At 59.7% G+C, this 25,435-nt stretch overlaps 1 protein-coding gene across 1 annotated transcript in view; it reads right to left on the bottom strand.

Moving 5' to 3' along the window:
- The window catches only part of LOC142484858 (membrane-spanning 4-domains subfamily A member 15-like), a 96,784-nt gene that overhangs the window by 21,654 nt on the left and 49,695 nt on the right, over nucleotides 1-25,435 (bottom strand). The window contains exons 4-5 of the mRNA XM_075584090.1: nucleotides 7,912-7,968; nucleotides 4,455-4,595 (exon numbers count right to left, since the gene is read on the bottom strand). Of these exons, the coding sequence (XP_075440205.1) occupies nucleotides 4,455-4,595; nucleotides 7,912-7,968 (198 nt within the window). The remainder of the gene's footprint in view (nucleotides 1-4,454; nucleotides 4,596-7,911; nucleotides 7,969-25,435) is intronic.

A 25,435-nucleotide genomic window follows, 5' to 3' on the forward strand; every position in this document is an offset into this window, starting at 1 on the left:
TGCGTGAGAGAGAGAGAGGGGTGCGTGAGAGAGAGGTGCGTGAGAGAGAGAAAGAGAAAGAGAGGGGTGCGTGAGAGAGAGAGGGGTACATGAGAGAGAGAGGGGTGCGTGAGAGAGAGAGGGGTGCGACAGAGAGAGAGAGGGGTGCGACAGAGAGAGAGGGGGTGCGTGAGAGAGAGGGGTGCGTGAGAGAGAGAGGGGTGCGTGAAAGAGAGGGGTGCGTGAGAGAGAGAGGGGTGCGTGAGAGAGAGAGAGAGAGGGGTGCGTGAGAGAGTGGTGTGTGAGAGAGAGAAAGGGGTGCGACAGAGAGAGAGGGGGTGCGTGAGAGAGAGGGGTGTGTGAGAGAGAGAGGGGTGTGTGAGAGAGAGAGGGGTGTGCGTAAGAGAGAGGGGTGCGTGAGAGAGAGAGGGGTGCGTGAGAGAGAGAGGGGTGCGAGAGAGAGAGAGATGCAAGAGAGAGAGAGATGAGAGAGGGGTGCGTGAGAGAGAGAGGGGTGCGAGAGAGAGAGAGATGCAAGAGAGAGAGAGAGTGAGACATGCGAGAGAGAGATGAGAGAGAGAGATGCGAGAGAGAGTGAGACATGCGAGAGAGAGAGATGCGAGAGAGAGTGAGACATGCGAGAGAGAGAGATGAGAGAGAGATGCGAGAGAGAGAGATGCGAGAGAGAGAGATGCGAGAGAGAGAGAGATGCGAGAGAGAGATGCGAGAGAGAGAGATGCGAGAGAGAGATGCGAGAAAGAGAGAGAGGGGTGCGTGAGAGAGAGAGGGGTGCGTGAGAGAGACAGAGGGGTGAGAGAGAGAGGGGTGCGTGAGAGAGAGAGAGAAGGGTGCGTGAGAGAGAGAGAGGGGTGCGTGAGAGAGGGGTGCGTGAGAGAGAGAGAGGAGTGCGTGAGAGAGGGGTGCGTGAGAGAGAGAGAGGGGTGCGTGAGAGAAAGAGGGATGCGTGAGAGAGAGAGGGGTGCGTGAGAGAGAGAGGTGCGTGAGAGAGAGAGGGGTGCGTGAGAGTGAGAGAGGGGTGCGAGAGAGAGAGAGAGGGGTGCGAGAGAGAGAGGGGGTGCGTGAAAGAGAGAGGGGCATGCGTGAGAGAGAGAGGGGTGCGTGAGAGAGAGGGGTGCGTGAGAGAGAGAGGGGTACATGAGAGAGAGAGAGGGATGTGTGTGAGAGAGAGGGGTGCATGAGAGAGGGGTGCGTGAGAGAGAGAGAGAGAGAGAGAGAGGTGCGTGAGAGAGAGAGAGGTGCGTGAGAGAGAGTGGTGCGTGACAGAGAGAGAGAGAGAGGGGGATGCGTGTGAGAGAGAGGGGTGCATGAGAGAGAGAGAGGGGTGCGTGAGAGAGAGAGAGGGGTGCGTGAGAGAGGGTTGCGTGAGAGAGAGAGGGGTGCGTGAGAGAGAGGGGTGCGTGCGAGAGAGAGGGGTGCATGAGATAGAGAGAGAGAGGGGTGCGTGAGAGAGAGAGAGAGGGGTGCGTGAGAGAGAGGAGTGCGTGAGAGAGAGGGTTGCGTGAGAGAGAGAGAGGGATGCGTGAGAGAGAGAGGGATGCGTGAGAGAGAGAGGAGTGCGTGAGAGAGAGGAGTGCGTGAGAGAGAGAGGAGTGCGTGAGATAGAGAGGGGTGCGTGTGAGAGAGGGGTGCGTGTGAGAGAGAGGGGTGCGTGTGAGAGAGAGATAGGGGTGCGTGGGAGAGGGGTGAGTGAGAGAGAGATAGGGGTGCGTGGGAGAGGGGTAAGAGAGAGAGAGGGTGTGTTATATTCTTAATTATTTCAGGACGGGTGTAAGTTAAATCGTGCCATTGAAACCATGCGGGTAAATGACGTGACTGACTTACCCCCTTCCTGAAATTATTAAGAATATTAGCGGAACCAACTTTTCCAATTGTGAATATGTTATTTTGAATATGAAATATGAATGCATGTAATATTTATTCATTTAGAATGACCCCCCCCCCTTCTCTAACGCAGGGGGCTCAACTCCAGTCATCAAGCCCCCAACAGGTCAGGTTTTTAGGATATCCCTGCTTCAGACAAAAATAGAAATAGGGCAGAGCAAGGCCACAAATAAAACTGGAGGAGCGTCGCATTAGAAAAAGAAGAAGCTTTATTGGATCATTAAAGACCTGTAAGAGACGTGTGCAGAGGTAAGCAATAGACTGGTTTTAAGGTGAACAAAAATAAGGCTTTTATTGCGCCTGCTTCTTTAACACATGAAAATCATCAAACGTATTCAAATAAGGGGTTAAACAAAGCCTCTGCTCCACTTGGGAGTATTTCTAGTTAAACATATGCAGTCCAGAACTCCCTTTAGATAGCATGTTTTCCAGCCCCAAACATATATTTTGATATGTGCAGATATAGAACAGTCTTAGAAAGTAAAGCTTATCTGTCTCTTGTAGTTGTAGGGGAAGGCTTCTCTGTTCTCCTGGTTGTCCGCACCCTTGTGTGCAAAGGCAATGTCAGGATCCAGGTTAAGAATCTTGTCCCCTTTGTCTTGTTATCAGCTTGCAGCTCAAGACCTGAGTTCCTGTGCAGTCTTTCCTTGGTTCAGCCCCACGTCACGTGTGAGACTAAGGCCCCGGACATGTTACCTGCTTGCTGAGCCCCTACAGCCGCAATTAGAGCGGCTTTAGTAGGGGCTCACCTGCGCTTCCGCGCGCTTGCGGAAGCGCAGGTCTTGGGGGAATTTAAAATTCCCCCGCTTGCCGGCGAGACTGGCCGGTCACGTGAGCGGTTTGCCCAATGAGGGCGAACCAGCTCCGTAATGTCACTGGCCCGCCCCCGGCCAGTGACGCACCCGCCCCCGGACCGCCCCCTGACGGCTGCTGAGAGCGCTTGCGGTAAGCAACCGCAAGGCCAGGGAAAGCACCCGCTTTCCCTGCGCCTCAGTGCGCCTCAGCACGCCAGCAGGGACCATGGACTCGGCCCAAGGCCTCGTTCAGGGTGCCAGAGGCAGGAGTTGGAGGGCGGGCGTTTGCGAGGGCGGGCGGCAGTCTGCTGGGCGATGTGTGTACATCCTTCCCAGCAGACTTTTTCAGGAGTTGAGGGGGCGGGGCTACAGACCTGAGGTTAGGGATCAAAGTTGCAGTCTTGAAATCATTCTCAAAAATGATTTCATTGGCTGCTGAGGTCCCAGTGACGCTGCTGCAGCTTCAAAAAAACAACTTGGGTTGTTTATTGAAACTGTAGCCAGTGTCAACTCCGTACTTCGGAGACAGGGCAGCTGCTACCCTGACAACCAGTATTCAATTTGAAAACATTGTGTCCCACAGCAGCTCGCACGTAAGCACGCCCTCCCTCCGAAGCCAGCACCCTGAACGAGGCCTAAGGAATTCCCTGCTCTTTCTGTTTCCTGGGTCAGCTCAACTCAGTGTGAGCTCAGGAAGAATCTCCTTCCTCTCTCAGAGGCAGGTTCTTTCTGACACCTGTAATCAGCCAGGTGGTGTTGGTTAATTGTCTAACAGCAGTTAACCACCACACTGCTGGATTAGAGGCACATTTTTGAACAGGGATAAAGTCCCCTGTTACAGACCCCTGATACAAAAAAGCGCACCTATGCGTTTTGAGCCGTGAGCCCGTTATCAGGGTACTTACACCTTGATAATTACACGCAGATTCTGCACGCCGTCTGATCTTCCCTATGGACTCCAATGATGGACAGGATACCCAGTGAGTGAGTTGTTTCAGCCCAGTTTCCACATTTAGGACTTATTATTCAGTCTGGGGACAAATATTGTACTGTTATCTTTTGTGCCATTGGGGGCAGCAGGCACTAGTTCCCCAGTCCCAGGTATGGGATGCTGCTACTTTCAGGAATCTATATGGAGTCCTATTGAGGAGTTTTTATGTCATCATATGGACACAATTAATCTTTGAAGCACCGGTTTTCTCCTTATATCCCTGCTTCAGCACAGGTGGCTTAATCAGAGGCTCAATCTGCAGCCGGGATGACTTGGGCCGTAGCCTTAGGCTGGAATTATAGTGGCCGCGAGTGCGCACGAGGCGGAGTGCATGACATCACGTGCACTAGGAACCTGCGTTAGGCCTTGTCCAGGGTGAGATTGCGCTCGCTGGCGCTCGAGTGCTGTGACGTCAGGCGCACATGTTGCCCGGGCGATTCCTGGCCTTCTAGTTGCGTGCCGGGGGGGCGGTGGGGGGTGGAGGGGCGCGTGCCTGTGACATCACGTGAGCGGTTCGCCCTCATTAACTGAACCGCGCACGTGACCAGGGAAAGCGCGACAAATGCAAACACAATTGTCTTGGCAAGCAGCTGAGCGCGGAGCGCTCACGGGACCAACGCATTCTCGCAATTTGTTTGATTGCGCAGAGCACGAGCGCGCATGCGCGTCCAGCTTCACCCTGGACGTGGCCTTAGACACGTTTCAGCATGGAAAGTGTCCCGTTACAGCCAGTAACAGGCTGAGAGACATACTTACTATCCGTCACACACACACTTAGTGATACTCACCCAGACTGTGTAGCTGCAGTTACAGTACTGCGAGTTGCAGTAAGAATAACAATTATAAAGCAGAGTATCCGTGATGAACAGACCAAGGGCAGCAAACGAGATGATGGAGCTGATAACATTCATAGCCACAGACCCTCTGACCTGCACAGAGAGGAAAAGGTGAGGGAGTGATACTCTGCAGATCTGGGATTGGGGGGGGGGGGGTGGAGGGGGTGATACTCTGCAGATCTGGGATGGGGGGTGGGGGTGATACTCTGCAGATCTGTGATGGGGGGTGGGTGGTGATACTCTGCAGATCTATGATGGGGGGTGGGAGGTGATACTCTGCAGATCTGTGATGGGGGGTGGGGGGTGATACTCTGCAGATCTGTGATGGGGATGGGAGGTGATACTCTGCAGATCTGTGATGGGGGTGAGTGGGGGGTGATACTCTGCAGATCTGTGATGGGGGTGAGTGGGGGGTGATACTCTGCAGATCTGTGATGGTGGGTGTTGAGGATGTGATGCTCTGCAGGTCTGTGATAGGGGGAGGTGAGGGAGTGATACTCTGCAACTGTGATAGGGGAGAGGTGAGGGAGTGATACTCTGCAGATCTGTGATGAGGTGATACTCTGCAGATCTGTGATGGGGTGATACTCAGCAGATCTGTGAAAGGGGGTAGGTGAGGTTGTGATACTCTGCAGGTCTGACAGCAGGAGGTGAGGGAGTGATACTCTGCAGGACTGACAGCAGGAGGTGAGGGAGTGATACTCTGCAGGTCTGACAGCAGGAGGTAAGGGAGTGATACTCTGCAGGTCTGTGATGGGGGAGGGTAGGGAGTGATACACTGCAGGTCTGTGAAGGGGAGGGAGTGATACTCTGCAGGTCTGTGACGGGGGAGGTGAGGGAGTGATACTCTGCAGGTCTGTGACGGGGGAGATGAGGGAGTGATACTCTGCAGGTCTGTGACGGGGAGGTGAGGGAGTGATACTCTGCAGGTCTGTGACGGGGGGAGATGAGGGAGTGATACTCTGCAGGTCTGTGACGGGGGAGGTGAGGGAGTGATACTCTGCAGGTCTGTGACGGCGGAGATAAGGGAGTGATACTCTGCAGGTCTGTGACGGGGGAGATGAGGGAGTGATACTCTGCAGGTCTGTGACCGGCGAGGTGAGGGAGTGATACTCTGCAGGTCTGTGACGGGTGAGATGAGGGAGTGATACTCTGCAGGTCTGTGACGGAGGGAGATGAGGGAGTGATACTCTGCAGGTCTGTGACGGGGGAGATGAGGGAGTGATACTCTGCAGGTCTGTGACTGGGGAGATGAGGGAGTGATACTCTGCAGGTCTGTGACGGGGGAGGTGAGGGAGTGATACTCTGCAGGTCTGTGACTGGGGAGATGAGGGAGTGATACTCTGCAGGTCTGTGACGGGGGAGATGAGGGAGTGATACTCTGCAGGTCTGTGACGGGGGAGATGAGGGAGTGATACTCTGCAGGTCTGTGACGGGGGAGATGAGGGAGTGATAATCTGCAGGTCTGTGACGGGGGAGATGAGGGAGTGATACTCTGCAGGTCTGTGACAGGGAGATGAGGGAGTGATACTCTGCAGGTCTGTGACGGGGGAGATGAGGGAGTGATACCCTGCAGGTCTGTGACAGGGGAGGTGAGGGAGTGATACTCTGCAGGTCTGTGACGGGGGAGGTGAGGGAGTGATACTCTGCAGGTCTGTGACTGGGGAGATGAGGGAGTGATACTCTGCAGATCTGTGACGGGGGAGATGAGGGAGTGATACTCTGCAGGTCTGTGACGGGGGAGATGAGGGAGTGATACTCTGCAGGTCTGTGACGGGGGGAGATGAGGGAGTGATACTCTGCAGGTCTGTGACGGGGGAGATGAGGGAGTGATACCCTGCAGGTCTGTGACAGGGGAGGTGAGGGAGTGATACTCTGCAGGTCTGTGACGGGGGAGGTGAGGGAGTGATACTCTGCAGGTCTGTGACGGAGGGAGATGAGGGAGTGATTCGGCAGGTCTGTGACTGGGGAGATGAGGGAGTGATACTCTGCAGGTCTGTGATGGGCGAGATGAGGGAGTGATACTCTGCAGGTCTGTGACTGGGGAGATGAGGGAGTGATACACTGCAGGTCTGTGAAGGGGAGGGAGGGATACTCTGCAGGTCTGTGACGGGGGAGGTGAGGGAGTGATACTCTGCAGGTCTGTGACGGGGGAGGTGAGGGAGTGATACTCTGCAGGTCTGTGGCGGGGGAGGTGAGGGAGTGATACTCTGCAAGTCTGTGACAGGCGAGATGAGGGAGTGATACTCTGCAAGTCAGTGACTGGGGAGATGAGGGAGTGATACTCTGCAGGTCTGTGACGGGGGAGGTAAGGGAGTGATACTCTGCAAGTCTGTGACAGGCGAGATGAGGGAGTGATACTCTGCAAGTCGGTGACTGGGGAGATGAGGGAGTGATACTCTGCAGGTCTGTGACGGGGGAGGTGAGGGAGTGATACTCTGCAGGTCTGTGACGGGGGAGGTGAGGGAGTGATACTCTGCAGGTCTGTGACGGGGGAGGTGAGGGAGTGATACTCTGCAGGTCTGTGACGGAGGGAGATGAGGGAGTGATTCGGTAGGTCTGTGACTGGGGAGATGAGGGAGTGATACTCTGCAGGTCTGTGACGGGCGAGATGAGGGAGTGATACTCTGCAGGTCTGTGACTGGGGAGATGAGGGAGTGATACTCTGCAGGTCTGTGACGGGGGGAGATGAGGGAGTGATACTCTGCAGGTCTGTGACGGGGGAGATGAGGGAGTGATACTCTGCAGGTCTATGACGGGTTAGATGAGGGAGTGATACTCTGCAAGTCTGTGACGGGGGAGATGAGGGAGTGATACTCTGCAGGTCTGTGACGGGGGAGATGAGGGAGTGATACTCTGCAAGTCTGTGACGGGGGAGATAAGGGAGTGATACTCTGCAGGTCTGTGACGGGGAGGTGAGGGAGTGATACTCTGCAGATCTGTGACGGGGGAGATGAGGGAGTGATACTCTGCAGGTCTGTGACGGGGTAGATGAGGGAGTGATACTCTGCAGGTCTGTGACGGGGGAGGTGAGGGAGTGATACTCTGCAGTTCTGTGACGGGGGAGGTGAGGGAGTGATAATCTGCAGGTCTGTGACGGAGGGAGATGAGGGAGTGATTTGGCAGGTCTGTGACTGGGGAGATGAGGGAGTGATACTCTGCAGGTCTGTGACTGGGGAGATGAGGGAGTGATACTCTGCAGGTCTGTGACGGGGGAAATGAGGGAGTGATACTCTGCAGGTCTGTGACGGGGGAGATGAGGGAGTGATACTCTGCAGGTCTGTGACGGGGAGGTGAGGGAGTGATACTCTGCAGATCTGTGACGGGGAGATGAGGGAGTGATACTCTGCAGGTCTGTGACAGGGGAGGGAGTGATACTCTGCAGGTCTGTGACGGGCAGAGAACTCACCAGGCAGCGGGACTGCTTATTCTCAGCAGCGACCGACAGCGATCCTGAGATAATGTACTGCAGGGAGCAGAACACACGCATTACATACATGTTACTCACACACTACACACGTGACATACACACATGCATATTGTACAGTAGACACACATATTACACACATGTTAAGCATAAACACATTAAACATGTTGTACACTGTGGCATATTGACCTGCTTCCTTGCAGGTTGGGGAGCTCGGTGAGGCCCTGCTTCCTTGCAGGTTGGGGAGCTCTGTGAGGCCCTGCTTCCTTGCAGGTTGGGGAGCTCGGTGAGGCCCTGCTTCCTTGCAGGTTGGGAGCACTGTGAGGCCCTGCTTCCTTGCAGGTTGGGGAGCTCGGTGAGGCCGTGCTTCCTTGCAGGTTGGGGAGCTCGGTGAGGCCCTGCTTCCTTGCAGGTTGGGAGCTCTGTGAGGCCCTGCTTCCTTGCAGGTTGGGGAGCTCGGTGAGGCCCTGCTTCCTTGCAGGTTGGGGAGCTCTGTGAGTTCCTGCTTCCTTGCAGGTTGCGAGCTCTGTGAGTTCCTGCTTCCTTGCAGTTGGGAGCTCTGTGAGGCCCTGCTTCCTTGCAGGTTGGGGGGCACTGTGAGGCCCTGCTTCCTTGCAGGTTGGGGAGCTCGGTGAGGCCCTGCTTCCTTGCAGGTTGGGAGATCTGTGAGGTCCTGCTTCCTTACAGGTTGGGGAGCTCGGTGAGGCCCTGCTTCCTTGCAGGTTGGGAGCTCTGTGAGAACCTGCTTCCTTACAGGTTGGGGAGCTCGGTGAGGCCCTGCTTCCTTGCAGGTTGGGGAGCTCGGTGAGGCCCTGCTTCCTTGCAGGTTGGGGAGCTCGGTGAGGCCCTGCTTCCTTGCAGGTTGGGGAGCTCTGTGAGGCCCTGCTTCCTTGCAGGTTGGGAGCTCTGTGAGGCCCTGCTTCCTTGCAGGTTGGGAGCTCGGTGAGGCCCTGCTTCCTTGCAGGTTGGGGAGCTCGGTGAGGCCCTGCTTCCTTGCAGGTTGGGGAGCTCTGTGAGGCCCTGCTTCCTTGCAGGTTGGGGAGCTCGGTGAGGCCCTGCTTCCTTGCAGGTTGGGAGCTCGGTGAGGCCCTGCTTCCTTGCAGGTTGGGGAGCTCGGTGAGGCCCTGCTTCCTTGCAGGTTGGGGAGCTCTGTGAGTTCCTGCTTCCTTGCAGGTTGGGGAGCTCTGTGAGGCCCTGCTTCCTTGCAGGTTGGGAGCTCTGTGAGGCCCTGCTTCCTTGCAGGTTGGGGAGCTCTGTGAGACCCTGCTTCCTTGCAGGTTGGGGAGCTCGGTGAGGCCCTGCTTCCTTGCAGGTTGGGGAGCACCGTGAGGCCCTGCTTCCTTGCAGGTTGGGGAGCTCGGTGAGGCCCTGCTTCCTTGCAGGTTGGGGAGCACCGTGAGGCCCTGCTTCCTTGCAGGTTGGGGAGCTCTGTGAGGCCCTGCTTCCTTGCAGGTTGGGGAGCTCTGTGAGGCCCTGCTTCCTTGCAGGTTGGGAGCTCGGTGAGGCCCTGCTTCCTTGCAGGTTGGGGAGCTCGGTGAGGCCCTGCTTCCTTGCAGGTTGGGGAGCTCGGTGAGGCCCTGCTTCCTTGCAGGTTGGGGAGCTCGGTGAGGCCCTGCTTCCTTGCAGGTTGGGAGCTCTGTGAGGCCCTGCTTCCTTGCAGGTTGGGGAGCTCTGTGAGACCCTGCTTCCTTGCAGGTTGGGGAGCTCGGTGAGGCCCTGCTTCCTTGTAGGTTGGGGAGCACCGTGAGGCCCTGCTTCCTTGCAGGTTGGGGAGCTCGGTGAGGCCCTGCTTCCTTGCAGGTTGGGGAGCACCGTGAGGCCCTGCTTCCTTGCAGGTTGGGGAGCTCTGTGAGGCCCTGCTTCCTTGCAGGTTGGGAGCTCGGTTAGGCCCTGCTTCCTTGCAGGTTGGGAGCTCGGTGAGGCCCTGCATCCTTGCAAGTTGGGAGATCTGTGAGGCCCTGCTTCCTTGCAGGTGTGGGAGCACTGTGAGACCCTGCTTCCTTGCAGGTTGGGGAGCTCTGTGAGGCCCTGCTTCCTTGCAGGTTGGGGAGCTCTGTGAAGCCCTGCTTCCTTGCAGGTTGGGAGCTCGGTGAGGCCCTGCTTCCTTGCAAGTTGGGAGATCTGTGAGGCCCTGCTTCCTTGCAGGTTGGGAAGCTCGGTGAAGCCCTGCTTCCTTGCAGGTTGGGAGCTCGGTGAGGCCCTGCTTCCTTGCAGGTTGGGAGCTCGGTGAGGCCCTGCTTCCTTCCAGGTTGGGAGCTCTGTGAGGCCCTGCTTCCTTGCAAGTTGGAAGATCTGTGAGGCCCTGCTTCCTTGAAGGTTGGGAGCTCGGTGAAGCCCTGCTTCCTTGCAGGTTTGGAGCTCGGTGAGGCCCTGCTTCCTTGCAGGTTGGGTAGCTCTGTGAGGCCCTGCTTCCTTGCAGGTTGGGAGCTCGGTGAGGCCCTGCTTCCTTGCAGGTTGGGAGCACCGTGAGGCCCTTCTTTCTTGCAGGTTGGGGAGCTCTGTGAGGCCCTGCTTCCTTGCAGGTTGGGAGCTCTGTGAGGCCCTGCTTCCTTGCAGGTTGGGGAGCTCTGTGAGACCCTGCTTCCTTGCAGGTTGGGGAGCTCGGTGAGGCACTGCTTCCTTGCAGGTTGGGGAGCACCGTGAGGCCCTGCTTCCTTGCAGGTTGGGGAGCTCGGTGAGGCCCTGCTTCCTTGCAGGTTGGGGAGCACCGTGAGGCCCTGCTTCCTTGCAGGTTGGGGAGCTCTGTGAGGCCCTGCTTCCTTGCAGGTTGGGAGCTCGGTGAGGCCCTGCTTCCTTGCAGGTTGGGAGCTCGGTGAGGCCCTGCTTCCTTGCAAGTTGGGAGATCTGTGAGGCCCTGCTTCCTTGCAGGTGTGGGAGCACTGTGAGACCCTGCTTCCTTGCAGGTTGGGGAGCTCTGTGAGGCCCTGCTTCCTTGCAGGTTGGGGAGCTCTGTGAAGCCCTGCTTCCTTGCAGGTTGGGAGCTCGGTGAGGCCCTGCTTCCTTGCAAGTTGGGAGATCTGTGAGGCCCTGCTTCCTTGCAGGTTGGGAAGCTCGGTGAAGCCCTGCTTCCTTGCAGGTTGGGAGCTCGGTGAGGCCCTGCTTCCTTGCAGGTTAGGAGCTCGGTGAGGCCCTACTTCCTTCCAGGTTGGGAGCTCTGTGAGGCCCTGCTTCCTTGCAAGTTGGAAGATCTGTGAGGCCCTGCTTCCTTGAAGGTTGGGAGCTCGGTGAAGCCCTGCTTCCTTGCAGGTTTGGAGCTCGGTGAGGCCCTGCTTCCTTGCAGGTTGGGAGCTCTGTGAGGCACTGCTTCCTTGCAGGTTGGGAGCTCGGTAAAGCCCTTCTTCCTTGCAGGTTGGGGAGCTCGGTGAGGCCCTGCTTCCTTGCAGGTTGGGGAGCACCGTGAGGTCCTGCTTCCTCGCAGATTGGGGAGCACTGTGAGGCCCAGCTAGCTTGCAGGTTGGGAGCTCTGTGAGGCCCTGCTTCCTTGCAGGTTGGGAGCTCGGTGTGGCCCTGCTTCCTTGCAGGTTGGGGAGCTCGGTGAGGCCCTGCTTCCTTGCAGGTTGTGGAGCTCGGTGAGGCCCTGCTAGCTTGCAGGTTGGGAGCTCTGTGAGGCCCTGCTTCCTTGCAGGTTGGGAGCTCGGTGAGGCCCTGCTTCCTTGCAGGTTGGGGAGCTCGGTGAGGCCCTGCTTCCTTGCAGGTTGGGGAGCACCGTGAGGTCCTGCTTCCTCGCAGATTGGGGAGCACTGTGAGGCCCTGCTAGCTTGCAGGTTGGGAGCTCTGTGAGGCCCTGCTTCCTTGCAGGTTGGGAGCTCGGTGAGGCCCTGCTTCCTTGCAGGTTGGGGAGCTCGGTGAGGACCTGCTTCCTTGCAGGTTGGGGAGCTTGGTGAGGCCCTGCTAGCTTGCAGGTTGGGAGCTCTGTGAGGCCCTGCTTCCTTGCAGGTTGGGAGCTCGGTGAGGCCCTTCTTCCTTGCAGGTTGGGAGCTCGGTGAGGCCCTGCTTCCTTGCAAGTTGGGAGCTCGGTGAGGCCCTGCTTCCTTGCAGGTTGGGAGCTCGGTGAGGCCCTGCTTCCTTGCAGGTTGGGGAGCTCGGTGAGGCCCTGCTTCCTTGCAGGTTGGGGAGCTCTGTGAGTTCTTGCTTCCTTGCAGGTTGGGGAGCTCGGTGAGTTCCTGTTTCCTGGCAGGTTGGGGAGCTCGGTGAGGCCCTGCTTCCTTGCAGGTTGGGGAGCACCGTGAGGCCCTGCTTCTTTGCAGGTTGGGGAGCTCTGTGTGGCCCTGCTTCCTTGCAGGTGTGGGAGCTCGGTGAGGCCCTGCTTCCTTGCAGGTTGGGAGCTCTGTGAGGCCCTGCTTCCTTGCAGGTTGGGGAGCTCGGTGAGGCCCTGCTTCCTTGCAGGTTGGGAGCTCTGTGAGGCCCTGCTTCCTTGCAGGTGTGGGAGCTCGGTGAGGCTCTGCTTCCTTGCAGGTTGGGAGCTCGGTGAGGCCCTGCTTCCTTGCAGGTTGGGGTGCTCGGTGAAGCCCTGCTTCCTTGCAGGTTGGGGAGCTCGGTGAGGCCCTGCTTCCTTGCAGGTTGGGGAGCACCGTGAGGTCCTGCTTCCTTGCAGGTTGGGAGCTCTGTGAGGCCCTGCTTCCTTGCAAGTTGGGAGATCTGTGAGGCCCTGCTTCCTTGCAGGTTGGGGAGCTCTGTGAAGCCCTGCTTCCTTGCAGGTTGGGAGCTCGGTGAGACCCTGCTTCCTTGCAGGTTGGGGAGCTCTGTGAGGCCCTGCTTCCTTGCAGGTTGGGGAGCTCTGTGAAGCCCTGCTTCCTTGCAGGTTGGGAGCTCGGTGAGGCCCTGCTTCCTTGCAAGTTGGGAGATCTGTGAGGCCCTGCTTCCTTGCAGGTTGGGAAGCTCGGTGAAGCCCTGCTTCCTTGCAGGTTGGGAGCTCGGTGAGGCCCTGCTTCCTTGCAGGTTAGGAGCTCGGTGAGGCCCTACTTCCTTCCAGGTTGGGAGCTCTGTGAGGCCCTGCTTCCTTGCAAGTTGGAAGATCTGTGAGGCCCTGCTTCCTTGAAGGTTGGGAGCTCGGTGAAGCCCTGCTTCCTTGCAGGTTTGGAGCTCGGTGAGGCCCTGCTTCCTTGCAGGTTGGGAGCTCTGTGAGGCACTGCTTCCTTGCAGGTTGGGAGCTCGGTAAAGCCCTTCTTCCTTGCAGGTTGGGGAGCTCGGTGAGGCCCTGCTTCCTTGCAGGTTGGGGAGCACCGTGAGGTCCTGCTTCCTCGCAGATTGGGGAGCACTGTGAGGCCCAGCTAGCTTGCAGGTTGGGAGCTCTGTGAGGCCCTGCTTCCTTGCAGGTTGGGAGCTCGGTGTGGCCCTGCTTCCTTGCAGGTTGGGGAGCTCGGTGAGGCCCTGCTTCCTTGCAGGTTGTGGAGCTCGGTGAGGCCCTGCTAGCTTGCAGGTTGGGAGCTCTGTGAGGCCCTGCTTCCTTGCAGGTTGGGAGCTCGGTGAGGCCCTGCTTCCTTGCAGGTTGGGGAGCTCGGTGAGGCCCTGCTTCCTTGCAGGTTGGGGAGCACCGTGAGGTCCTGCTTCCTCGCAGATTGGGGAGCACTGTGAGGCCCTGCTAGCTTGCAGGTTGGGAGCTCTGTGAGGCCCTGCTTCCTTGCAGGTTGGGAGCTCGGTGAGGCCCTGCTTCCTTGCAGGTTGGGGAGCTCGGTGAGGACCTGCTTCCTTGCAGGTTGGGGAGCTTGGTGAGGCCCTGCTAGCTTGCAGGTTGGGAGCTCTGTGAGGCCCTGCTTCCTTGCAGGTTGGGAGCTCGGTGAGGCCCTGCTTCCTTGCAGGTTGGGAGCTCGGTGAGGCCCTGCTTCCTTGCAAGTTGGGAGCTCGGTGAGGCCCTGCTTCCTTGCAGGTTGGGAGCTCGGTGAGGCCCTGCTTCCTTGCAGGTTGGGGAGCTCGGTGAGGCCCTGCTTCCTTGCAGGTTGGGGAGCTCTGTGAGTTCTTGCTTCCTTGCAGGTTGGGGAGCTCGGTGAGTTCCTGTTTCCTGGCAGGTTGGGGAGCTCGGTGAGGCCCTGCTTCCTTGCAGGTTGGGGAGCACCGTGAGGCCCTGCTTCTTTGCAGTTTGGGGAGCTCTGTGTGGCCCTGCTTCCTTGCAGGTGTGGGAGCTCGGTGAGGCCCTGCTTCCTTGCAGGTTGGGAGCTCTGTGAGGCCCTGCTTCCTTGCAGGTTGGGGAGCTCGGTGAGGCCCTGCTTCCTTGCAGGTTGGGAGCTCTGTGAGGCCCTGCTTCCTTGCAGGTGTGGGAGCTCGGTGAGGCTCTGCTTCCTTGCAGGTTGGGAGCTCGGTGAGGCCCTGCTTCCTTGCAGGTTGGGGTGCTCGGTGAAGCCCTGCTTCCTTGCAGGTTGGGGAGCTCGGTGAGGCCCTGCTTCCTTGCAGGTTGGGGAGCACCGTGAGGTCCTGCTTCCTTGCAGGTTGGGAGCTCTGTGAGGCCCTGCTTCCTTGCAAGTTGGGAGATCTGTGAGGCCCTGCTTCCTTGCAGGTTGGGGAGCTCTGTGAAGCCCTGCTTCCTTGCAGGTTGGGAGCTCGGTGAGGCCCTGCTTCCTTGCAGGTTGGGGAGCTCTGTGAGTTCTTGCTTCCTTGCAGGTTGGGGAGCTCGGTGAGTTCCTGCTTCCTGGCAGGTTGGGGAGCTCGGTGAGGCCCTGCTTCCTTGCAGGTTGGGGAGCACCGTGAGGCCCTGCTTCTTTGCAGGTTGGGGAGCTCTGTGTGGCCCTGCTTCCTTGCAGGTGTGGGAGCTCGGTGAGGCCCTGCTTCCTTGCAGGTTGGGAGCTCTGTGAGGCCCTGCTTCCTTGCAGGTTGGGGAGCTCGGTGAGGCCCTGCTTCCTTGCAGGTTGGGAGCTCTGTGAGGCCCTGCTTCCTTGCAGGTGTGGGAGCTCGGTGAGGCTCTGCTTCCTTGCAGGTTGGGAGCTCGGTGAGGCCCTGCTTCCTTGCAGGTTGGGGTGCTCGGTGAAGCCCTGCTTCCTTGCAGGTTGGGGAGCTCGGTGAGGCCCTGCTTCCTTGCATGTTGGGGAGCACCGTGAGGTCCTGCTTCCTTGCAGGTTGGGAGCTCTGTGAGGCCCTGCTTCCTTGCAAGTTGGGAGATCTGTGAGGCCCTGCTTCCTTGCAGGTTGGGGAGCTCTGTGAAGCCCTGCTTCCTTGCATGTTGGGAGCTCGGTGAGGCCCTGCTTCCTTGCAAGTTGGGAGATCTGTGAGGCCCTGCTTCCTTGCAGGTTGGGAAGCTCGGTGAAGCCCTGCATCCTTCCAGGTTGGGAGCTCGGTGAGGCCCTGCTTCCTTGCAGGTTGGGAGCTCGGTGAGGCCCTGCTTCCTTCCAGGTTGGGAGCTTTGTGAGGCCCTGCTTCCTTGCAAGTTGGGAGATCTGTGAGGCCCTGCTTCCTTGCAGGTTGGGAAGCTCGGTGAAGCCCTGCTTCCTTGCAGGTTGGGAGCTCGGTGAGGCCCTGCTTCCTTGCAAGTTGGGAGATCTGTGAGGCCCTGCTTCCTTGAAGGTTGGGAGCTCTGTGAAGCCCTGCTTCCTTGCAGGTTGGGAGCTCGGTGAGGCTCTGATTCCTTCCAGGTTGGGAGCTCTGTGAGGCCCTGCTTCCTTCCAAGTGTGGGAGCTCTGTGAGGCCCTGCTTCCTTGCAGGTTGGTAGCACTGTCAGGCCCTGCTTCCTTGCAGGTTGGGAGCTCGGTGAGGCCCTGCTTCCTTGCAGGTTGGGGAGCTCTGTGAGGCCCTGCTTCCTTGCAGGTTGGGGAGCTCGGTTAGGCCCTGCTTCCTTGCAGGTTGGGAGCTCGGTGAGGCCCTGGTACCTTGCAGGTTGGGAGCTCGGTGAGGCCCTGCTTCCTTCCAGGTTGGGAGCTCTGTGAGGCCCTGCTTCCTTGCAAGTTGGGAGCTCGGTGAGTTCCTGCTTCCTTCCAGGTGTGGGAGCTCTGTGAGGCCCCGCTTCCTTGCAGGTTGGTAGCACTGTCAGGCCCTGCTTCCTTGCAGGTTGGGGAGCTCTGTGAGGCCCTGCTTCCTTGCAGGTTGGGGAGCTCGGTGAGTTCCTGCTTCCTTGCAGGTTGGGAGCTCGGTGAGGCCCTGCTTCCTTGCAAGTTGGGAGATCTGTGAGGCCCTGCTTCCTTGCAGGTTGGGGCGCTCGGTGAGGCCCTGCTTCCTTGCAGGTTGGGAGCTCGGTGAGTTCCTGCTTCCTTCCAGGTGTGGGAGCTCTGTGAGGCCCCGCTTCCTTGCAGGTTGGTAGCACTGTCAGGCCCTGCTTCCTTGCAGGTTGGGGAGCTCTGTGAGGCCCTGCTTCCTTGCAGGTTGGGGAGCTCGGTGAGTTCCTGCTTCCTTGCAGGTTGGGAGCTCGGTGAGGCCCTGCTTCCTTGCAAGTTGGGAGATCTGTGAGGCCCTGCTTCCTTGCAGGTTGGGGCGCTCGGTGAGGCCCTGCTTCCTTGCAGGTTGGGAGCTCTGTGAGGCCCTGCTTCCTTCCAGGTTGGGGAGCTCTGTGAGGCCCTGCTTCCTTGCAGGTTGGGGAGCACCGTGAGGTCCTGCTTCCTTGCAGATTGTGGAGCTCTGTGAGGCCCTGCTTCCTTGCAGGTTGGGAAGCTCGGTGAGTTCCTGCTTCCTTGCAGGTTGGGAGCTCGGTGAGGCCCTGCTTCCTTGTAAGTTGGGAGATCTGTGAGGCCCTGCTTCCTTGCAGGTTGGGGAGCACTGTGAGGCCGTGCTTCCTTGCAGGTTGGGGAGCTCGGTGAGGCCCTGCTTCCTTGCAGGTTGGGGAGCACTGTGAGGCCCTGCTTCCTTGCAGGTGTGGGAGCTCGGTGAGGCCCTGCTTCCTTGCAGGTTGGGAGATCGGTGAGGCCCTGCTTCCTTGCAGGTTGGGAGCTCTGTGAGTTCCTGCTTCCTTGAAGGTGTGGGAGCACTGTGAGACCCTGCTTCCTTGCAGGTTGGGGAGCTCGGTGAGGCCTTGCTTCCTTGCAGGTTGGGGAGCTCGGTGAGGCCCTGCTTCCTTGCAGGTTGGGGAGCTCTGTGAGGCCCTGCTTCCTTGCAGGTTGGGGAGTTTGGTGAGGCCCTGCTTCCTTGCAGGTTGGGGAGTTTGGTGAGGCCCTACTTCCTTGCAGGATGGGAGCTCGGTGAGGCCCTGCTTCCTTGCAGGTTGGGAGCTCTGTGAGGCCCTGCTTCCTTGCAGGTGTGGGAGCTCGGTGAGGCCCTGCTTCCTTGCAGGTGTGGGAGCTCGGTGAGGCCCTGCTTCCTTGCAGGTTGTGGAGCTCGGTGAGGCCCTGCTTCCTTGCAGGTTGGGAGCTCTGTGAGGCCCTGCTTCCTTGCAGGTTGGGGAGCTCGGTGAGGCCCTGCTTCCTTGCAGGTTGGGAGCTCTGTGTGGCCCTGCTTCCTTGCAGGTGTGGGAGCTCGGTGAGGCTCTGCTTCCTTGCAGGTTGGGAGCTCGGTGAGGCCCTGCTTCCTTGCAGGTTGGGGTGCTCGGTGAAGCCCTGCTTCCTTGCAGGTTGGGGAGCTCGGTGAGGCCCTGCTTCCTTGCAGGTTGGGGAGCACCGTGAGGTCCTGCTTCCTTGCAGGTTGGGAGCTCTGTGAGGCCCTGCTTCCTTGCAAGTTGGGAGATCTGTGAGGCCCTGCTTCCTTGCAGGTTGGGGAGCTCTGTGAAGCCCTGCTTCCTTGCAGGTTGGGAGCTCGGTGAGGCCCTGCTTCCTTGCAGGTTGGGGAGCTCTGTGAGTTCTTGCTTCCTTGCAGGTTGGGGAGCTCGGTGAGTTCCTGCTTCCTGGCAGGTTGGGGAGCTCGGTGAGGCCCTGCTTCCTTGCAGGTTGGGGAGCACCGTGAGGCCCTGCTTCTTTGCAGGTTGGGGAGCTCTGTGTGGCCCTGCTTCCTTGCAGGTGTGGGAGCTCGGTGAGGCCCTGCTTCCTTGCAGGTTGGGAGCTCTGTGAGGCCCTGCTTCCTTGCAGGTTGGGGAGCTCGGTGAGGCCCTGCTTCCTTGCAGGTTGGGAGCTCTGTGAGGCCCTGCTTCCTTGCAGGTGTGGGAGCTCGGTGAGGCTCTGCTTCCTTGCAGGTTGGGAGCTCGGTGAGGCCCTGCTTCCTTGCAGGTTGGGGAGCTCGGTGAGGCCCTGCTTCCTTGCAGGTTGGGGAGCACTGTGAGGCCCTGCTTCCTTGCAGGTGTGGGAGCTCGGTGAGGCCCTGCTTCCTTGCAGGTTGGGAGATCGGTGAGGCCCTGCTTCCTTGCAGGTTGGGAGCTCTGTGAGTTCCTGCTTCCTTGAAGGTGTGGGAGCACTGTGAGACCCTGCTTCCTTGCAGGTTGGGGAGCTCGGTGAGGCCTTGCTTCCTTGCAGGTTGGGGAGCTCGGTGAGGCCCTGCTTCCTTGCAGGTTGGGGAGCTCTGTGAGGCCCTGCTTCCTTGCAGGTTGGGGAGTTTGGTGAGGCCCTGCTTCCTTGCAGGTTGGGGAGTTTGGTGAGGCCCTACTTCCTTGCAGGATGGGAGCTCGGTGAGGCCCTGCTTCCTTGCAGGTTGGGAGCTCTGTGAGGCCCTGCTTCCTTGCAGGTGTGGGAGCTCGGTGAGGCCCTGCTTCCTTGCAGGTGTGGGAGCTCGGTGAGGCCCTGCTTCCTTGCAGGTTGTGGAGCTCGGTGAGGCCCTGCTTCCTTGCAGGTTGGGAGCTCTGTGAGGCCCTGCTTCCTTGCAGGTTGGGGAGCTCGGTGAGGCCCTGCTTCCTTGCAGGTTGGGAGCTCTGTGTGGCCCTGCTTCCTTGCAGGTGTGGGAGCTCGGTGAGGCTCTGCTTCCTTGCAGGTTGGGAGCTCGGTGAGGCCCTGCTTCCTTGCAGGTTGGGGTGCTCGGTGAAGCCCTGCTTCCTTGCAGGTTGGGGAGCTCGGTGAGGCCCTGCTTCCTTGCAGGTTGGGGAGCACCGTGAGGTCCTGCTTCCTTGCAGGTTGGGAGCTCTGTGAGGCCCTGCTTCCTTGCAAGTTGGGAGATCTGTGAGGCCCTGCTTCCTTGCAGGTTGGGGAGCTCTGTGAAGCCCTGCTTCCTTGCAGGTTGGGAGCTCGGTGAGGCCCTGCTTCCTTGCAGGTTGGGGAGCTCTGTGAGTTCTTGCTTCCTTGCAGGTTGGGGAGCTCGGTGAGTTCCTGCTTCCTGGCAGGTTGGGGAGCTCGGTGAGGCCCTGCTTCCTTGCAGGTTGGGGAGCACCGTGAGGCCCTGCTTCTTTGCAGGTTGGGGAGCTCTGTGTGGCCCTGCTTCCTTGCAGGTGTGGGAGCTCGGTGAGGCCCTGCTTCCTTGCAGGTTGGGAGCTCTGTGAGGCCCTGCTTCCTTGCAGGTTGGGGAGCTCGGTGAGGCCCTGCTTCCTTGCAGGTTGGGAGCTCTGTGAGGCCCTGCTTCCTTGCAGGTGTGGGAGCTCGGTGAGGCTCTGCTTCCTTGCAGGTTGGGAGCTCGGTGAGGCCCTGCTTCCTTGCAGGTTGGGGTGCTCGGTGAGGCCCTGCTTCCTTGCAGGTTGGGGAGCTCGGTGAGGCCCTGCTTCCTTGCAGGTTGGGGAGCACCGTGAGGTCCTGCTTCCTTGCAGGTTGGGAGCTCTGTGAGGCCCTGCTTCCTTGCAAGTTGGGAGATCTGTGAGGCCCTGCTTCCTTGCAGGTTGGGGAGCTCTGTGAAGCCCTGCTTCCTTGCATGTTGGGAGCTCGGTGAGGCCCTGCTTCCTTGCAAGTTGGGAGATCTGTGAGGCCCTGCTTCCTTGCAGGTTGGGAAGCTCGGTGAAGCCCTGCATCCTTCCAGGTTGGGAGCTCGGTGAGGCCCTGCTTCCTTGCAGGTTGGGAGCTCGGTGAGGCCCTGCTTCCTTCCAGGTTGGGAGCTTTGTGAGGCCCTGCTTCCTTGCAAGTTGGGAGATCTGTGAGGCCCTGCTTCCTTGCAGGTTATGAAGCTCGGTGAAGCCCTGCTTCCTTGCAGGTTGGGAGCTCGGTGAGGCCCTGCTTCCTTGCAAGTTGGGAGATCTGTGAGGCCCTGCTTCCTTGAAGGTTGGGAGCTCTGTGAAGCCCTGCTTCCTTGCAGGTTGGGAGCTCGGTGAGGCTCTGATTCCTTCCAGGTTGGGAGCTCTGTGAGGCCCTGCTTCCTTCCAAGTGTGGGAGCTCTGTGAGGCCCTGCTTCCTTGCAGGTTGGTAGCTCGGTGAGGCCCTGCTTCCTTGCAGGTTGGGGAGCTCTGTGAGTTCTTGCTTCCTTGCAGGTTGGGGAGCTCGGTGAGTTCCTGCTTCCTGGCAGGTTGGGGAGCTCGGTGAGGCCCTGCTTCCTTGCAGGTTGGGGAGCACCGTGAGGCCCTGCTTCTTTGCAGGTTGGGGAGCTCTGTGTGGCCCTGCTTCCTTGCAGGTGTGGGAGCTCGGTGAGGCCCTGCTTCCTTGCAGGTTGGGAGCTCTGTGAGGCCCTGCTTCCTTGCAGGTTGGGGAGCTCGGTGAGGCCCTGCTTCCTTGCAGGTTGGGAGCTCTGTGAGGCCCTGCTTCCTTGCAGGTGTGGGAGCTCGGTGAGGCTCTGCTTCCTTGCAGGTTGGGAGCTCGGTGAGGCCCTGCTTCCTTGCAGGTTGGGGAGCTCGGTGAGGCCCTGCTTCCTTGCAGGTTGGGGAGCACCGTGAGGCCCTGCTTCCTTGCAGGTGTGGGAGCTCGGTGAGGCCCTGCTTCCTTGCAGGTTGGGAGATCGGTGAGGCCCTGCTTCCTTGCAGGTTGGGAGCTCTGTGAGTTCCTGCTTCCTTGAAGGTGTGGGAGCACTGTGAGACCCTGCTTCCTTGCAGGTTGGGGAGCTCGGTGAGGCCTTGCTTCCTTGCAGGTTGGGGAGCTCGGTGAGGCCCTGCTTCCTTGCAGGTTGGGGAGCTCTGTGAGGCCCTGCTTCCTTGCAGGTTGGGGAGTTTGGTGAGGCCCTGCTTCCTTGCAGGTTGGGGAGTTTGGTGAGGCCCTACTTCCTTGCAGGATGGGAGCTCGGTGAGGCCCTGCTTCCTTGCAGGTTGGGAGCTCTGTGAGGCCCTGCTTCCTTGCAGGTGTGGAAGCTCGGTGAGGCCCTGCTTCCTTGCAGGTGTGGGAGCTCGGTGAGGCCCTGCTTCCTTGCAGGTTGTGGAGCTCGGTGAGGCCCTGCTTCCTTGCAGGTTGGGAGCTCTGTGAGGCCCTGCTTCCTTGCAGGTTGGGGAGCTCGGTGAGGCCCTGCTTCCTTGCAGGTTGGGAGCTCTGTGTGGCCCTGCTTCCTTGCAGGTGTGGGAGCTCGGTGAGGCTCTGCTTCCTTGCAGGTTGGGAGCTCGGTGAGGCCCTGCTTCCTTGCAGGTTGGGGTGCTCGGTGAAGCCCTGCTTCCTTGCAGGTTGGGGAGCTCGGTGAGGCCCTGCTTCCTTGCAGGTTGGGGAGCACCGTGAGGTCCTGCTTCCTTGCAGGTTGGGAGCTCTGTGAGGCCCTGCTTCCTTGCAAGTTGGGAGATCTGTGAGGCCCTGCTTCCTTGCAGGTTGGGGAGCTCTGTGAAGCCCTGCTTCCTTGCAGGTTGGGAGCTCGGTGAGGCCCTGCTTCCTTGCAGGTTGGGGAGCTCTGTGAGTTCTTGCTTCCTTGCAGGTTGGGGAGCTCGGTGAGTTCCTGCTTCCTGGCAGGTTGGGGAGCTCGGTGAGGCCCTGCTTCCTTGCAGGTTGGGGAGCACCGTGAGGCCCTGCTTCTTTGCAGGTTGGGGAGCTCTGTGTGGCCCTGCTTCCTTGCAGGTGTGGGAGCTCGGTGAGGCCCTGCTTCCTTGCAGGTTGGGAGCTCTGTGAGGCCCTGCTTCCTTGCAGGTTGGGGAGCTCGGTGAGGCCCTGCTTCCTTGCAGGTTGGGAGCTCTGTGAGGCCCTGCTTCCTTGCAGGTGTGGGAGCTCGGTGAGGCTCTGCTTCCTTGCAGGTTGGGAGCTCGGTGAGGCCCTGCTTCCTTGCAGGTTGGGGTGCTCGGTGAGGCCCTGCTTCCTTGCAGGTTGGGGAGCTCGGTGAGGCCCTGCTTCCTTGCAGGTTGGGGAGCACCGTGAGGTCCTGCTTCCTTGCAGGTTGGGAGCTCTGTGAGGCCCTGCTTCCTTGCAAGTTGGGAGATCTGTGAGGCCCTGCTTCCTTGCAGGTTGGGGAGCTCTGTGAAGCCCTGCTTCCTTGCATGTTGGGAGCTCGGTGAGGCCCTGCTTCCTTGCAAGTTGGGAGATCTGTGAGGCCCTGCTTCCTTGCAGGTTGGGAAGCTCGGTGAAGCCCTGCATCCTTCCAGGTTGGGAGCTCGGTGAGGCCCTGCTTCCTTGCAGGTTGGGAGCTCGGTGAGGCCCTGCTTCCTTCCAGGTTGGGAGCTTTGTGAGGCCCTGCTTCCTTGCAAGTTGGGAGATCTGTGAGGCCCTGCTTCCTTGCAGGTTATGAAGCTCGGTGAAGCCCTGCTTCCTTGCAGGTTGGGAGCTCGGTGAGGCCCTGCTTCCTTGCAAGTTGGGAGATCTGTGAGGCCCTGCTTCCTTGAAGGTTGGGAGCTCTGTGAAGCCCTGCTTCCTTGCAGGTTGGGAGCTCGGTGAGGCTCTGATTCCTTCCAGGTTGGGAGCTCTGTGAGGCCCTGCTTCCTTCCAAGTGTGGGAGCTCTGTGAGGCCCTGCTTCCTTGCAGGTTGGTAGCACTGTCAGGCCCTGCTTCCTTGCAGGTTGGGAGCTCGGTGAGGCCCTGCTTCCTTGCAGGTTGGGGAGCTCTGTGAGGCCCTGCTTCCTTGCAGGTTGGGGAGCTCGGTTAGGCCCTGCTTCCTTGCAGGTTGGGAGCTCGGTGAGGCCCTGGTACCTTGCAGGTTGGGAGCTCGGTGAGGCCCTGCTTCCTTCCAGGTTGGGAGCTCTGTGAGGCCCTGCTTCCTTGCAAGTTGTGAGATCTGTGAGGCCCTGCTTCCTTGCAGGTTGGGAGCTCGGTGAGTTCCTGCTTCCTTCCAGGTGTGGGAGCTCTGTGAGGCCCCGCTTCCTTGCAGGTTGGTAGCACTGTCAGGCTCTGCTTCCTTGCAGGTTGGGGAGCTCTGTGAGGCCCTGCTTCCTTGCAGGTTGGGGAGCTCGGTGAGGCCCTGCTTCCTTGCAGGTTGGGAGATCGGTGAGGCCCTGCTTCCTTGCAGGTTGGGAGCTCTGTGAGTTCCTGCTTCCTTGAAGGTGTGGGAGCACTGTGAGACCCTGCTTCCTTGCAGGTTGGGGAGCTCGGTGAGGCCTTGCTTCCTTGCAGGTTGGGGAGCTCGGTGAGGCCCTGCTTCCTTGCAGGTTGGGGAGCTCTGTGAGGCCCTGCTTCCTTGCAGGTTGGGGAGTTTGGTGAGGCCCTGCTTCCTTGCAGGTTGGGGAGTTTGGTGAGGCCCTACTTCCTTGCAGGATGGGAGCTCGGTGAGGCCCTGCTTCCTTGCAGGTTGGGAGCTCTGTGAGGCCCTGCTTCCTTGCAGGTGTGGGAGCTCGGTGAGGCCCTGCTTCCTTGCAGGTGTGGGAGCTCGGTGAGGCCCTGCTTCCTTGCAGGTTGTGGAGCTCGGTGAGGCCCTGCTTCCTTGCAGGTTGGGAGCTCTGTGAGGCCCTGCTTCCTTGCAGGTTGGGGAGCTCGGTGAGGCCCTGCTTCCTTGCAGGTGTGGGAGCTCGGTGAGGCTCTGCTTCCTTGCAGGTTGGGAGCTCGGTGAGGCCCTGCTTCCTTGCAGGTTGGGGTGCTCGGTGAAGCCCTGCTTCCTTGCAGGTTGGGGAGCTCGGTGAGGCCCTGCTTCCTTGCAGGTTGGGGAGCACTGTGAGGCCCTGCTTCCTTGCAGGTTGGGGAGCACCGTGAGGTCCTGCTTCCTTGCAGGTTGGGAGCTCTGTGAGGCCCTGCTTCCTTGCAAGTTGGGAGATCTGTGAGGCCCTGCTTCCTTGCAGGTTGGGGAGCTCTGTGAAGCCCTGCTTCCTTGCAGGTTGGGAGCTCGGTGAGGCCCTGCTTCCTTGCAGGTTGGGGAGCTCTGTGAGTTCTTGCTTCCTTGCAGGTTGGGGAGCTCGGTGAGTTCCTGCTTCCTGGCAGGTTGGGGAGCTCGGTGAGGCCCTGCTTCCTTGCAGGTTGGGGAGCACCGTGAGGCCCTGCTTCTTTGCAGGTTGGGGAGCTCTGTGTGGCCCTGCTTCCTTGCAGGTGTGGGAGCTCGGTGAGGCCCTGCTTCCTTGCAGGTTGGGAGCTCTGTGAGGCCCTGCTTCCTTGCAGGTTGGGGAGCTCGGTGAGGCCCTGCTTCCTTGCAGGTTGGGAGCTCTGTGAGGCCCTGCTTCCTTGCAGGTGTGGGAGCTCGGTGAGGCTCTGCTTCCTTGCAGGTTCGGAGCTCGGTGAGGCCCTGCTTCCTTGCAGGTTGGGGTGCTCGGTGAGGCCCTGCTTCCTTGCAGGTTGGGGAGCTCGGTGAGGCCCTGCTTCCTTGCAGGTTGGGGAGCACCGTGAGGTCCTGCTTCCTTGCAGGTTGGGAGCTCTGTGAGGCCCTGCTTCCTTGCAAGTTGGGAGATCTGTGAGGCCCTGCTTCCTTGCAGGTTGGGGAGCTCTGTGAAGCCCTGCTTCCTTGCATGTTGGGAGCTCGGTGAGGCCCTGCTTCCTTGCAAGTTGGGAGATCTGTGAGGCCCTGCTTCCTTGCAGGTTGGGAAGCTCGGTGAAGCCCTGCATCCTTCCAGGTTGGGAGCTCGGTGAGGCCCTGCTTCCTTGCAGGTTGGGAGCTCGGTGAGGCCCTGCTTCCTTCCAGGTTGGGAGCTTTGTGAGGCCCTGCTTCCTTGCAAGTTGGGAGATCTGTGAGGCCCTGCTTCCTTGCAGGTTATGAAGCTTGGTGAAGCCCTGCTTCCTTGCAGGTTGGGAGCTCGGTGAGGCCCTGCTTCCTTGCAAGTTGGGAGATCTGTGAGGCCCTGCTTCCTTGAAGGTTGGGAGCTCTGTGAAGCCCTGCTTCCTTGCAGGTTGGGAGCTCGGTGAGGCTCTGATTCCTTCCAGGTTGGGAGCTCTGTGAGGCCCTGCTTCCTTCCAAGTGTGGGAGCTCTGTGAGGCCCTGCTTCCTTGCAGGTTGGTAGCACTGTCAGGCCCTGCTTCCTTGCAGGTTGGGAGCTCGGTGAGGCCCTGCTTCCTTGCAGGTTGGGGAGCTCTGTGAGGCCCTGCTTCCTTGCAGGTTGGGGAGCTCGGTTAGGCCCTGCTTCCTTGCAGGTTGGGAGCTCGGTGAGGCCCTGGTACCTTGCAGGTTGGGAGCTCGGTGAGGCCCTGCTTCCTTCCAGGTTGGGAGCTCTGTGAGGCCCTGCTTCCTTGCAAGTTGTGAAATCTGTGAGGCCCTGCTTCCTTGCAGGTTGGGAGCTCGGTGAGTTCCTGCTTCCTTCCAGGTGTGGGAGCTCTGTGAGGCCCCGCTTCCTTGCAGGTTGGTAGCACTGTCAGGCCCTGCTTCCTTGCAGGTTGGGGAGCTCTGTGAGGCCCTGCTTCCTTGCAGGTTGGGGAGCTCGTGAGTTCCTGCTTCCTTGCAGGTTGGGAGCTCGGTGAGGCCCTGCTTCCTTGCAAGTTGGGAGATCTGTGAGGCCCTGCTTCCTTGCAGGTTGGGGCGCTCGGTGAGGCCCTGCTTCCTTGCAGGTTGGGAGCTCTGTGAGGCCCTGCTTCCTTCC

This window comes from Ascaphus truei, unplaced genomic scaffold (genome assembly GCF_040206685.1).
Source record: "Ascaphus truei isolate aAscTru1 unplaced genomic scaffold, aAscTru1.hap1 HAP1_SCAFFOLD_444, whole genome shotgun sequence".
Taxonomy (NCBI): domain Eukaryota; kingdom Metazoa; phylum Chordata; class Amphibia; order Anura; family Ascaphidae; genus Ascaphus; species Ascaphus truei.